General features: G+C 37.3%; 2 protein-coding genes across 2 annotated transcripts; both read right to left on the bottom strand.

The window, feature by feature from the left end:
• Positions 1-797: 797 nt before the first annotated feature.
• Positions 798-4,340, bottom strand: LOC131319932 (protein MODIFYING WALL LIGNIN-2-like). Its single transcript, XM_058350388.1, has 3 exons — positions 4,010-4,340; positions 1,925-2,127; positions 798-1,360 (listed from the first exon to the last, which is right to left on the bottom strand). Exons 1-3 carry the CDS (start codon positions 4,103-4,105, stop codon positions 1,015-1,017), a joined length of 645 nt encoding a protein of 214 aa, XP_058206371.1. The 5' UTR covers positions 4,106-4,340; the 3' UTR covers positions 798-1,014.
• A 4,752-nt stretch (positions 4,341-9,092) lies between these two features.
• LOC131319928 (protein VASCULATURE COMPLEXITY AND CONNECTIVITY-like) lies at positions 9,093-13,539 on the bottom strand. The gene is made up of 3 exons (XM_058350383.1): positions 13,349-13,539; positions 10,745-10,944; positions 9,093-9,835 (listed from the first exon to the last, which is right to left on the bottom strand). The coding sequence occupies exons 1-3, from the start codon at positions 13,442-13,444 to the stop codon at positions 9,415-9,417; spliced, it is 717 nt and encodes a 238-aa protein (XP_058206366.1). The 5' UTR covers positions 13,445-13,539; the 3' UTR covers positions 9,093-9,414.
• Between the last annotated feature and the right edge of the window lie 678 nt (positions 13,540-14,217).

Raw genomic sequence — 14,217 nt, 5'->3', positions numbered from 1 at the left:
TGTTGTTGTTTTTGAAAATATTGGCATACAATGTTGTACTGCTCAGAAGACTATCCCGGGAATTATGGGCAGTTCATTCAAATGTGTGTAGATCGTTTTTTGCGCGGCAATAGAACTGTTGGAAGAGAGTTGGCGGGCAAATAGGACTGTGGGAACTGGGAAGAGAGTTGGCGGACAGCTCCGGGGAGAAAGGCTTGTTTGATGGCCAAGGCAAAAGTGATTATAAAAAAAAACCCTTCTACTAATTTCTTTGTGTGTTTCAGAGTTGGTGCTCCCTTGGGAGTCTTTTTGCATTGTTGAGGTCAGCAAAAGTCTCTTGTTTGATGGCCAAGCAAAAGTGATTAAAAAAAAAAAACTTCTACTAATTTCTTTGTGTTTCAGAGTTGGTTTGCATTGTTGAGGACATTAAAAGTCTCTTGTTTCAGATCTTGATTTGATTTGTTCTTGGGTCGTGTCTTTTGGTTCAGGTCCACGGCCTCAGACTGGGTTTCTTTAAACCTAGCTGGGTGTCTGATCCATGCTTACGATGTTTTGCCGATCAAAAATTAAGTAAACTTGTCAGCTTAATTGACCAAACAATTCTTGAATTATACCACATTTCCAATCACCATACTCGAAGTGGGGATGCCAATACAAGAGTGAGCCAGATTTTGGTGGGAAATATCACTTGGCTGTGTGTGTGTGTGTGTGTGTGTGTGTGTGAGAGAGAGAGAGAGAGAGAGAGAGAACTCTTAACTGAAGACTCTTCAGTCTGATTTGGGCAACTAACGCGCATTCGAACTTAGCTACCCAGTTGCTTTACCTTCCAAAGAGATGATTGCTTAATGAAAACTCATTTTTATCTTCCAAACATGTCCAGTCGGAGAGATCTATTTTGTTAGTGCCGACAAACAAATAACAAAAGCAAGGGAGATGAGGAACTTCCCCCAAATCCCACCCTAAACAGAAACCCTTTGCATCAAGACGTTTTCCATGGGAACCTCTAGCACCATTCAACAAAGGCAAAATGGGTGATCAAGTGAATTGCCGCCTCATATATGTATCTTCGTGCACAAAAACTGGAGCTTCAGTGTCTGGAGGAGGGAACTGTGGCGGAGGGAATTGTGGTTGTCCCATTGCAATGCTGCTTTGATTGGGAGCAGCAGCAGTCCCAACCAACGAACCAATCTTGATTTTTGCCGACTCCAGCGCAAGATAATAGACAATGCCAAGAGCTACGCTTGCAAGGGACAAGACTGCAGCTCCAGCAAAGACTCCGGGCTTCACAACGTAGCAGCCAAAGTACATGTTCTCTTCCCCTCCTTGTTCATTGAGTGCAGCACTAGTTAATATCATAAGAAATGCTATGACAAAAGTGATCCTGCACTCAATGTAAGATGGGATAAGCATGTGTGGAATCCAAGAAAATCACCAAAGTAGAGAAGGAAGGTACAGGCTAGTGAAAGAAACAAAGTTGATAATCTTAGAAAGAAAATAAAACAAAAGCAACTTGGACAAACAATGCTCTTCCATAGTTAATCTTAAGTCTTGTTACCATTAATGGAGAATGAATGGACAAACAATGCTCTTCCATGGTTAATCTAAGTCTTGGACATCATCTTTGAGTTGACAGTGATGACTGATGACTCGAGTGATGAAGGCTATACAGACAGTCCAAAGTGTTTCCGATTACATTAAAAGCACAATTGTTTTTTTGATGGGCCATTAAAAACACAATATTACCATCTAGACTTTTTGCCGCCAGTAAATATTCCATGTAGTAAGTTTAGGTGGATAAGTAATGAAACGAAACATTAACACCTGCAATATCTACAGTCACCATACAACACCTGAAAAGGAAGTAGATTGTAAGTGCTTCATGTGAAAAAATGTTCCTATTAGATAGCAATTTTGTTTCAACTTTCAAGTACGAGCTCAGAATTACCATGAGACAACAAAGCAGATCACTGCAATTGTCCAGCTAGAGTTCGATTGATAAGAACCTCGTTTGCAACAAATACACCCACTTGTGACATTGATGATAATTTGAGCAACCAAAAGAGTCACCGCCGCAGCTAATCCAAGACCCAAAGCTGGACTGCTGGGGTAAATACAAGAAGTAGGAGATGTAAACACAACTTGAGAAGCCTGCAATAGAAGGAAAACTTTGTAAAGACAATAGCAGGTGAATTAACTAATCATTGGTTTGACAACATGGAGATCAAAGGCCTCTGTGGGTGTATACTTGAGAAATCGAATCACTCCACAGTAAATAAAAGAGTTTAACCTCTTGGCATGATAACGTCAAGAAATGTTGGAAGTTGAAAACACAAAACAGGGTGTATAAATCACAGAATGGAGATAATGGAAACAATAAATAAGCAACAGGAGATAATATGAAAGGGGGTCACCAGTTGGTGTAGGACAGTGTGCCAGTGCGGCATCAGAGTTAAAATAGTACTTAAAACTCGTAATTGCTGCAGTCAATAAAACCAACAGTTGACCTACTAACTGACTTATGCATGGGAAACTAGAATGCGTCTCTGCCACAGCATATGCTCTTAGAATGTGTATCAAAGCCTTAATTCTCACGTATCTGAAAAGGCACTTATGTAATACAACACTTAAGCACAATACCGGTCATGGGTTGAGAACGGGGATTGAACTTCTCTTGTTTGACTACTCATGCCACGGATGCAGGAGCGTCACCAAACAATTGTAAGAGTATCATCACTACCTAGCATGTGCATGTGGCCATATCAACGCGACCAAAATGGACAAACTTCAAAGCTAATGAAGTACTTGATCAAACAGTCCATATTACAAGGAGTGGAAACAGACTCAAGCGGCACTTTGTGCTTCTATGAACCAATACTCCTCCAAATTACAAGGAGTACTAAACTAACAAATTCAACCGCATTCAATAGCTCCATTACAAATCCAAATTCAAAAACATCAACAAACACAAGGTGAAGGCGATCAATCACCACTAAGGACAGCAGCAAGGACAAGGCATTAGCTATTTTAACGGCTTGAATTGGTTTTTCCTGTTTTGGGTATATGTTGGTTTTCTGCTTTCTTTTCTTTCTTTGGCTCTCTTTTTTTTTTTTTTTTTAATCCAAGAAAATCCTAATCGATACCATCCTTGGGGAAGGGGGAGTGGGGGGAGTTTGAACCCTCACCAAATGAAGTGCCCCTGTGCCCATTACCTGCTCTACCAACTAAGCTAGGAGGCAACTTCTTTCTTTGGTCGGATCCAGGTTTTCTCTCTTCTGTTCTAAGGGTAATGCATTTATCTTCTATTCGTCAAAAAGTATAAGCCCCAATGCATTTATGAATGTTAAAGCAGCTGATTGGTGGTCCTTATCAATAAGTCCAGATAAGTCAATAGCCAATGTCGGAGCAAACAAGGGAAGTCAAAGACTCAATCATATCCATAGAACACCATACAAATCCAATGGAAAAACGATAACACCAATTTCCCTGTACGGATCACTTGAAGTAATTCTCACAAAACTAAACAATTTTGTAACTCCAGGCCACTAAGCTCACCAATTACGATTGCCTCTATGTGGATATTCGCAATAATAATTTGCTAAAGAATGGCATGCATTATCTTTTCCATATTTTGGTTAAGGAATTAGATCCTCTCCGGTCCTTAATTTGGACCGGATGGAACAATCAAAATCTAGATCGTCTATTGTTGCAATCAATTGTTCAGATTTGCTAGAGACACTGTAAGAATCTATGAGCAAATCTGAACCATTCATTACACCAATTTTGTATCGTCAAGGACTCAAGATTTTTGACTGTCCCGTCCAATAAAAAACTTGGACCGGAGAGAATCTGAACCCTTCGGTTAGGAAAATGTTCCCTCAAGAAAATTTCCCAGTAAAACAACATAGAGTAAAAAGTAAAATCCAGCGAAATGTCACCTCTTTTCTCCTAATAACAAACAACGAATTCCTCTGCTTGAAAACAGTCAAGTGAACAAAAGTCAACTCGATATGAGTCATGGATGCTTAATTACCGTAGTTTTCGTGCCCTCCGCAGCAAAACTCAAAGCAGCGGATAGAAGCCCTAGAAACCCCATCACTGAGCAAACCACTTTATCCTTCCTCTCCATTCTTCTTCTTCTTCTTCTCTGTCTCTCTCTCTCTCTCTCAATTCTTCTTCTTCTTCTTCTCCGTCTCTCTCTCTCTCTCTCTCTCTCTCTCTCAATAGGGTGCTGGGTTCAGTGAGGGAACCAAGTAGAGTACAAAAGACGACTCCCACTTGGATTCTTTCGAGATGTGTTCTTCATCAGTTTAAACCTGTCCTGACCGGACCTCCAGATATAATTCCTGAATCCAAAATACTATGGGTATGACGTTTTGCACATTTTTTTTGTCGGATTGTGATTTTGACACTCCAAAAATTAATAGAGGGGTTTCAAAATTAAATTGTGTTAATATACAAACGACGTGATTTTGGAGTCCCTCCATCAATTTTTAAAGTGCTAAAATCAAATTTCTTTTTGGTCATATAATATAAGTCTGATTAGGTTTAGGGCGCTGCTATTCGCAGCCCTCTATTTACTCCCATAACCCGTTAAAAATTTTCAATTATACTCGACAGTTAGTTACCGAAATTGAGATATATTTTCAGCGTCCAATTACCAAAATATAATATTTTTTTCAACAGATGTTTACCGAAAATGCATGTTCAGCAGTTGTTTACCGAAAGTTGAACATATTTTCGACATGTAGTTACCGAAATATAATCTTGTTTTCAACAGCAATTTACCGAAATGTTATTTATGATTTTCAACAATCATTTACCGAAATTTAGTGGGCTACAGGAGTAAATAGAGGGCTGCGAATAGCGGCGCCCTAGGTTTATAATGATTGTTGATTTGTTTTCGTACGACGTCTTGCACATTTTGGATCATATATAATAAGTTTGGATTAGACTTGATTTGTTTTCATTTGACGATTTGCATATTTTGGGTCATATAATAAGTCAGATTAGGCTTATAGTGATTGTTGATTTGTTTTCATTTGACGTCTTGCACATTTCGGGTCATATAATAAGTCGGATTAGGCTTATAGTGATTGTTAATTTGTTTTCGTTTGACGTTTTATACTTTTCGGGTCATATAAAAAATTGGATTACGCTTACAATGATTGTTGATTTGTTTTCGTTTGACGTAATCCATATACTTGTATTTTTCTACCTACCGATTGTAATAAAATAAAAAAATCATAAGTAGTAGTAGTATTTAGCAGTCAGATAAACACATGCCTTTTCGCATAATGAATTCGTTTATGTATGTTTTTTCGCATAATGAATTCTCAAAACTGAATGATAGAGTTGTACTTCAAGAATAAACCTCCGACAAATTTTTGAATTCTCAAAAATTGAATGATAGTGTTGCCAAATCCTAAGAAACGATAACATGTCAAACGACATCACAATAGTGTGCATAATAAGTTAGTCCGGACAAATTTACGATATTGATTTACTTATTTTGTTAAATTGTATTCCATACAATACTATGCTGTGTAATTATTTTCGTATATCTTATCAAAACACTTTTATAAATTCATAATCTGCTCTGATCGTAATTCACAATCCACAATGTACAATCCCAATAAAAGTTGGGCTACCGAAGACCCAAGTTTTTTGCAAGCATTTTCACTATTAGTGAAGTTTTTTATTATTATCTCTTTCTTTTTTTTTACTTTTTACTTTTATCCTATACTACTGTGATTCCGCGTGCTTTGCACAATGTTGTGCGCTCATTGGTGTAATTGTTCATGTATGTACGATAGTTCAAATTAAGATTTAGTTATAGAAATAAAGAAATCGTAAAAGTAATTGAATGAAAGATTATTTTTACAAAATAAAAAATAGTATTTTATTAGCAATGCCAAAGGAGTTCTTGTACGGAAAAAATAACATAAATAACATTATTTTGGAGCACCAAAATATTTTTAGACTCAAATAATTAATTAAGGCTATTTTAATTTCATAGATCATGCAAGTAATTTAATCCAACATGTGCGCTAAAACTGAAGAGAGTCAAAAATAGTTCAACCTTGTTAAAAAAATGATTATAAGGAACGGTATTTCTGCTTCCATCAAGACAAATTAAACATTGCATAAACATAGATCAAAGAAATAGGTATTTGGATTAAAATATAAGTTCCTTCTCAAACAATAGCAACAATAATCAAGATAATGTCATGGATTAGATTCTAAAATTGTGCGAATAATGAGGTTTTTTTGTTCGTGTGTTTTGGAAAATAACTGTAAAACATTGCCACAAGAGAGTTCTCAAAATATCGTACAAAATTAGAGCTCGATTTGCTGAGAGCGTACAACAAATTATTATGCTGAAAAAGACAGAACCATAAAAGTAAAACAATTAGAAAACCCCAGAAAGAAGCGACCACTCAAAATACTTACGATTTGAAGTTCTAACAAAATCATAGTCTAAGGTTATGAAATCTAAGAGAATCTGACCACGTAGTTGAGTCTTTCTTCTTGTGTAAGAATTTACGATTGAGAAATTGATGTGTCATATCGTCGTCTAATTTATAAAGGGATCGATGAGGGAGAAATTGGGGGAGATCTAGGAGGAATGAGGAGAGATCGACAAGGATTTCTTTCTTTCTAATGGTTAGATTGAGAAAATGTATAAAGCTTTTTCTTCTTAACAAAGTAAAGAGGGGCCTAAAATACCTAGAATACCCATGAAAAGCCTTTTCTTCTTGACTAAGCAAAGTAGGACCTAAAATGCCCTTGAAAAGCCTTTTTTTCTTGACTAAGCAAAAGAGAACCTTAAATATCTAAAATACCCTTGAAAAAAGCCTTTTCTTCTTGACTAAGCAAAGTATGACTTAAAATATCCCAAAAAATATTTTCTTTTCCACTAAGCAAAGGGGGGCCCAAAATATCTAAAATACCCTCAAAAAGCATTTTCTTCTTGACTAAGCAAAATAGGACTTAAAAAAATCTCAACTCAAGACATCCAAAAGAAATTTGAAAGACGAAATCTATAAGGGTAATTTTGTCTTTTAACATGGTAACTAGGCTTGCCTTAAATTAGGGAAAATAAAGATTTTTTTTTTTGGTACCTATAAAAAACAATATTCCTTAAATTAGGGAAAATAAAGATTTTTTTGTACCTCTTTTTCTTCTTGACTAAGCAAAAGACTTAAAATTGAAATGCCTAAAATACCCGCATATCTTAACTCCACCATTGACAAACTACAAGGACAAATCAGTAATTTCACGGTGTGGCTTGGCTTGCCATCCTACGTTCTTTTAGATCTTCCAAATAAGGCAAAATGACGACTATATCCTTCAACTCAAACTACAAGAGTAATCCTATGAGGGGTAATTTCGTATTTTCACGGCGTGCCTTAGCTTACCATCATATCTTCTTTTATTACAAGTGTATTGATAAGACTATAAGTATCTCATGTTGCCCCATTGCCCAATTATCATCCAAATTGTGAACAGGAGAGATTATTGTTTGTCTGATAAGGATATATTTGAACTTTATATCAGATTCATAGCCAAGGACAAACTAATATCCAAATCGTTCATCCAGACCAATCGTCATAACTTTCTCTAATCTGACGGACTCTTCACGTCCTATTAAGTGTTGCCTAGCTACATGATAAATAATACTACTATTCAAAATAGCGTAATTTAATGGTTGAAGGAAAATGTGTAGTATAAAATTTAGGAAAATTTATATAAATGGTCTTCCTAGTTTTATCCGAGTCTCATTTTCGTCCTCCATGTATCAATTACAACTCTTTTGACCTTCAAATTTGGTTTTCATACCAAATTGGTGAAATTGATAACTTCTTTCAGCCAAATTGAACTGAAAAAATCATATTTATGGCAGTTTGGACGTTGCAGTTCGTACCGAGTTGGTCCAATTGATAACGTCTGCCCTGAATCTGATTTTTTCGGTCCAGTTTTGCTGACAGACGTTATCTATTGGACAAAGTACGAAAACTAAATTTGAAGGTCAAAAGAGTTGCAATTGATACTTGAAGGACAAAAATGAGACTTGGGTGAAACTAGAACGACTATTTCTATAAATTTCTCTAAATTTTTAGGGCTGAATTGACGAAATTAAATTAATTAGAGATCAAACTTCTAAAAATTATAAACTACTAGAAAGGAAGACAGTAGAGTGTATATGTGCAACTCACATAAAGGGAAAATTACAAGTCCAAGCCACAGTTGACAACTCATTTGCTTAGTTCATAAGTAGCTCTTGGCTCTTTTTGAACTTTTAAGGAAAGAGACGAGGGGACAACTAAATAAAGTAAAGAGACAGGATATACTTCACAGTTCTGTAAAGGGTTTTTTCATGACCGGATGTTCGAGACAGTTTACACACATCTTGACTAATTCCGGAGTTCTGAAGTTAACAACCTGGCAAATCCTACCGTAACTCTAAGTTATTGAATGTTTGGCCTCCGTGGTACGAACATGTGACTGTATAAACGTTTATGTGCTTTCTCATTCATACTTAGCCAAATCCCTTGATATTAGGCTATTCAGCTAATCCTTGGTATTTCCACACAATGAATTTCTTGTTATTTGAGACATTTGCAATATTTTCTTTCCTTTCCATTTTTTTGAAACCAGAAGCCAATGCTTTATATTAACACAAACACAAAATCTAAGAGTTATACATAACGAAACATCCTTGAGTTGCTGCAAGATTCTTGACTGACAAATCAGCCACAATATTAGCCTCGCGGTAATAAACGTGACCTGGAGAGAGGAAAATTCAAAAGCTAAAAAAGACGAATCTCCCGGAGAATCCTTGGACCTGCTTTCTACATAGCATCAAGAAATGTAGAATCATCAAAACGTCAACACAATAGTTGTAGCTGCCTTCCAATTTCTCCTTGGTGGTCTTGCGGTTTTACACCATCAGCCAGTTCCCATGTCTTGTATACAGAGAGAGAGAGAGAGAGAGAGAGAGAGAGAGAGAGAGAGAGAGAGAGAGAGAGAGAGAGAGAGAGAGAGAGAGAGAGAGAGAACTACAAAGTTCCAACTGAACTAGATTGTCCAGTTTGGTTTTGGCAACTAACGCATATTCAAACTTGGCCCTTCCACTATTCAGTTGCACAGCATACAATTTACAAAGATCTCACCTCCATTGATGATCTGCATATTTTGCGAAACATATTTGCTTTACATATACTCTTTCTTTCTCCAAAACCTATTCAGGCCGGGGGATATGTTAGGTCTGAAAAACAAATAAATCAAAAGCAAATGTGAGGAGGAACTTCCCCCAACCCCAACCCTAAACAAACACACCTTACATCAAGAAGTTTTCTGTGGAGGCGCTTATCCCAAAAAAAAAGTTTTCTCTGGGAGCCTCTAGCACCCCCATTCACCAAAGACAAACTATAATCAAGTAAATTGCCGCCTCATGTATGTATCTTCGTGCACAAAAATTGGAGCTTTTGTGTTCGGAGGAGGGAATTGTGGTGGAGCCCCTGGAGGGTATAGTGGTGGAGCCCCCGGAGGGTATTGTGGTGGAGCCCCGGGAGGGTATTGCGGTGGGGGGAATTGTGGGTGTCCCATTGCGATGCCACCTTGATTAGGAGCAGCAGCAGTACCATTCCATGAGTCATTGCTGGTTTTTGCTGAATCCAAAGCGAGATAATATACAATTCCAAGTACCACAGTTGCAAGGGACAAGACAGCAGCTCCAGCAAAGAATCCGGGCTTCACAAAGGGGCAAGGGCTGCCAGAGTACGAGTAGTACCCGTGGTTATAGTTGATTGCTGCACCAGCTAGTAACATAAGAAATGCATGGACAAATGTGATCCTGCACTTATTGTAAAGTAACAGGATTAGCACTTGTCAACTCTAAATTTTTAGTGTTGCTGAAATAGGAACATCAAAAAATACTGAAAAGAAACAAAATCGATAATCCAAAAGAAGTTTAAAACATAGCTACATGCACGAATAATGCTTTGTGATTGTCAAACCTCTGTCACCACGATTCTCCAACATCATCGAGGATTACGTACTGGAACGCACATTCGGAAATATTGTACACCAATGTCCCAAAACAGGGACTCTAGCGATCTAAAGCGAGCCCGATGTTTTCCCTACTTATTTCCTTACCATTTTCCTTGGGAGAACAAAATTGAATGTGCCCAAAACCAAAATATAGAGCATTAATGGGACAAATGTAAAAGAATCTTTCAAATGCCTCTAGAAACGTAAGTAGTACATCAAAAATTCCAAAAATATCATTCTACAAGTATTGGATCTTATATGGCATTCTACATAAGTCCTTCCTGCCGCACCACAATTTATGGCATGTGGCGTATTACGTTCCCGTGTGTGTTTCTCGTACCGGAATGATCTGCCAGTCCAGAAATTTAAGTCTTCTTGCAACAAAAGGAGAATGAATCCTACTTGCTACTTTTAACCAATTACATAATTAAGGTGTCAAGAAAAGGCGGCAATACAGATCGCCAAAGTGTTTCCGTTTAAGCCTTTTGTGCCCCACTTACCCATCAAAATTCTCAAAAAAAGAAAGAAAGAGAGCCAACTCTAGAAACAGAGATTCTATAATAAGCAACAAAAAATGACAAACACTAGGTAATTATCCGGTGACTATAAACTTGCCAAAAAGTAGTCAAGAGTGTTATACTGTGCTTGCAGTAAAAATATTCCTACTTAGTAGAAAGTTGTTTCCAACTTTCAAGTCCAAGATCAGAATTACCATGAGATGACAAAGCAGATAATTGCCAATCTCCTATTAGAGTTTGATAGATAAGAATGTCGTCTGCAACAAAAACAGCCAGTTGTGATGCTGATGATAATTTGAGCAACCATAAGAGTCAGTGCTGCAGCTAATCCAAGACCCGAAGCTGGACTGCTGGGGTATATACAAGCACCAGGAAACCCCTGAATCTGAGAAGCCTGCAAAAGAAGGGAGGAAGGACGAATAGCAGATGAAACAACTAATCACTGGATTGACAATATAGAGACCAAAGGCCTCTGTAGCCTAGCGAGAATACAAATTGCTCCACATACTATAAAGGACCGATTAACATTTTAGCAACCTGATCAATGACCATGTAAATAACTGTTGAAGTCCCTGTCATTCTAGATTCTAGGTGAATGAAATATGTAGTATAATTATCAGAACTGATGAAGTACTTCATCGAACCGTCAGTCGCTATCAATACTTAAAACTACAGCTAATAGGAACTTATGTCAAGCATCGTCTCATTCAACTAGCGTTTTACCACTCAAATAACCACTGCTACACTCTTTGCACATGGAAACAGACTGAAGGGCACCTTGTGCTTCAATTCACTAATACTCTTACAAGTCACAAGAAGTACAACATTAACTAATTCAACTGCATTCGATAAATTAAGCCCAACGGAAGGTCTCCATTACAAATCAAAACTCATCTTCATTACGAACACTCGTTGGAAGGTGATCAATCACCACCACGAATGCAACAGCAAGGACACGGTTTAAGCAATTTTACCAGCTTGAGTGTTGTTTATTCTTTTCCCCCATGTTTCAGGTTCATGTTGAGTTATCGGAAAAAAAAAAAAAAAAAACCCCACAATCTTAGATCACATGACTGCACCTTAAACATGACTCACCCATGTCCTATCACAGCCCTTTTGCATATGGCATAAGCTTTCACTTGCTGGGAGGAATCATAATGAAATAATGGCCATCAGATTGGGTTTATGCAATTGCAATTCCAATTCCAAGAGCTCAGATCGAATTGGTATATGAATACTGATTCGTGTGGATCGTACATGGACCGTAGTTGGAGTTAGCTGCTCTAGTAGGGTTTCCTCATTTGGGGCCAAAGATCTTACCAATTCCGAAGGAATTGGAATTCCTCTCTACATCAATCTTTATGATTTGCTTATTTGCATAAAGAAAATTGTACAGGTCATGGAAATCATTTTCACAAATTTCTAAATCCAGACCAGTATGGGTCACCAATCACCGTAGCTTCTACTCAGAAATTCGCCGCACTGATTTTCTAGAGAGTGCTGTTCAATATTTTGAACATAGCTTTAGCGTCCAGGGTGTTTTACAATATTTCCTCAGGAAATTGTTTCCTAAACCAAATTCCCAGGGAACAATATTTCCTCTGGAAATTGAACATCTCTTTAGCGTCCAGTTGTTTCCTTAGTAGCAACTTTTGTTAACCGTCGACCGCCGTCTCATTCAACTCACGTTTTACCCCAGAGATAACCACTACTACATTCTTTGCACATGGAAACAGAAGGGTACTTTGTGCTTCTATTGACTAATACTCTTACAAGCAACGAAAAGTACAACATTAACTAATTCAATTGCATTCAATAAGCCCCGATGGGTCATTACAAATCAAAATTCATCTACATTACTACCATTAGATGTAGGTTATCAATCACTAAGAGGCAGCAGCAAGGACAAGGTTTTAGCAATTTTACCGCTGCAGAGTTTTTTGTCTTTTTGTTTTCTTTCTCTAGTTAGCTTTAGGTCTTCTCTCTTTTGTTCTGGGTTGTTCCCCCCGCAATCTAACTGCATCCTACACCCAAGTCACCTATCTCAGCCCATGCGCTGTTGGGAGGATCCGAGGATGGATCACGAAATTAATGGCCGTCTGATTGGGTGTATGCAGTGTTGTAGCTAACGCGTTAGGAACCCCGCGTTTTGTGATCTGCTGCAAGAACTTGTTCCAATTCCAAGAGCTTGGATCGAATTGGTATAATACGGATTCATACGGATCATACATGGACGGTACTTGGAATCAGCGACTCTCTTAGGACCAAAGATCTCACCAATTCCAAGAGCTTGGATCGAATTGGTACATCAATCTTTATTATTTGCTTATTCGCCTTGGCAATTTTGTACATACCATGCAAGTCATTTCCACAATTTTCTAAATCCAGACCAGTATGCTCACCAATTACCGTTGCTTCTTCGCAGAAATTCGAGGGAATAATTTTAAAGAGAATTCTGTTCGATGCTTTGGACATGTTTTAAAATATTTCCACAGGAAATTGTTTCCTAAAGGCCAAAACAAAATTCCCGGACAAAATTAAACATAAGAGTAAAGCTAATTAAATCACACGTGACACATCTCTTCTCACAACAAAAACGAACCCTCTGCTCGAAAACTTTCACAAGTAAACAAAAGTCAGCTTGATAATACAGTACTACCCATTTCCACTTCAATCTTGTCTCTGTCTCTATAAATTTGTAAACTCTATCGAATATACATATAGACAGACACACCTAAACGTGTATTTCTACAAAGTATTACAATCCGTAGATATGAGTAAATGGGTAATGAAATTACCTTTATCCTCTTGGCCTCAGCAGCAAAACCCAAAACAGCAGATAAAAGCCCCAGAAACCCCACTACTGAGCAAATCACTTTTGCCTTCTTCTCCATTCTCCTCTCTCTGTCTCTCTCTGTCTCTCTCTCACAGAGTAGCAATGAGATGGAAGACGGTTTATCAAAGGAGACTGCAGACGGTAGTGAATAACGTACCTCTTTTTTCTTTTCTTTCTTTTTTTCTTTTTTAACTCTAGTAGGGGCCGTTTGGAAGCAATTTTTTTCCCTCAGTTAAAATTGTAAATTGTAGATTTTTGAATTGTAACCAGAATTAATATAATATGTCAGTAGAGGGTTTCGAAGATATGTGTAAAACAGATTTTTGCTACCGAGGCGAGTAGTATTTGAAAGGATAATTCTCAAAATAGATTATGAATTATTTTTTACCGTGTACCTTAAGTTATTTATAAAATATTAGAAATAAATAAAAATGTAAGGGTAATTAGGTCTTGTTGTCCGTAGAGGAAAATTAGGGTGCAAAATGAGAATTCAAAAATTTTTTTTTTTGGGCCTTTAAACACCCATGATGCAATAATGCAAAATGACAAATCCAGTAATTTCGGCTCCCAAACGGCCCCTTAAATTTTTTTGGCTCAACTCGTTCAAAATTAAGGGATAAATTAACATGCATGAGTTCTTGTCAAGCTGAACATATGGTTTCTCACAAATGGCTCAACTTGTTTGCAACACTAAATACGCCATGTTCTTCCTAAATTATTACTATGGTAATTTTGTTCATCTTTTTCTATATTTATGGTAATTTTTTTTTGTTGGCATTGATTATTCGTCTCGACGAAAAGAGTAAAAATAAAAATTACGAAAAGCCAAAA

This window comes from Rhododendron vialii, chromosome 3a, assembly GCF_030253575.1.
Source record: "Rhododendron vialii isolate Sample 1 chromosome 3a, ASM3025357v1".
Classification (NCBI taxonomy): domain Eukaryota; kingdom Viridiplantae; phylum Streptophyta; class Magnoliopsida; order Ericales; family Ericaceae; genus Rhododendron; species Rhododendron vialii.
The sequence above is the reverse complement of the archived record's forward strand: the minus strand, read 5'-3'. Positions and strand labels throughout refer to the sequence as shown.

Excerpts from the sequence above, each read along its gene's own strand:
- LOC131319932 (XM_058350388.1), bottom strand. The coding sequence starts at position 4,105 with ATGGAGAGGAAGGATAAAGTGGTTTGCTCAGTGATGGGGTTTCTAGGG. Across the intron at positions 2,128-4,009 it reads CGGAGGGCACGAAAACTACG|GCTTCTCAAGTTGTGTTTAC; the intron begins GTAATTAAGCAT and ends CTTCTATTGCAG. Across the intron at positions 1,361-1,924 it reads ATCTGCTTTGTTGTCTCATG|GATCACTTTTGTCATAGCAT; the intron begins GTAATTCTGAGC and ends CATTGAGTGCAG.
- LOC131319928 (XM_058350383.1), bottom strand. The coding sequence starts at position 13,444 with ATGGAGAAGAAGGCAAAAGTGATTTGCTCAGTAGTGGGGTTTCTGGGG. Across the intron at positions 10,945-13,348 it reads CTGAGGCCAAGAGGATAAAG|GCTTCTCAGATTCAGGGGTT; the intron begins GTAATTTCATTA and ends CTTCTTTTGCAG. Across the intron at positions 9,836-10,744 it reads ATCTGCTTTGTCATCTCATG|GATCACATTTGTCCATGCAT; the intron begins GTAATTCTGATC and ends CAATAAGTGCAG.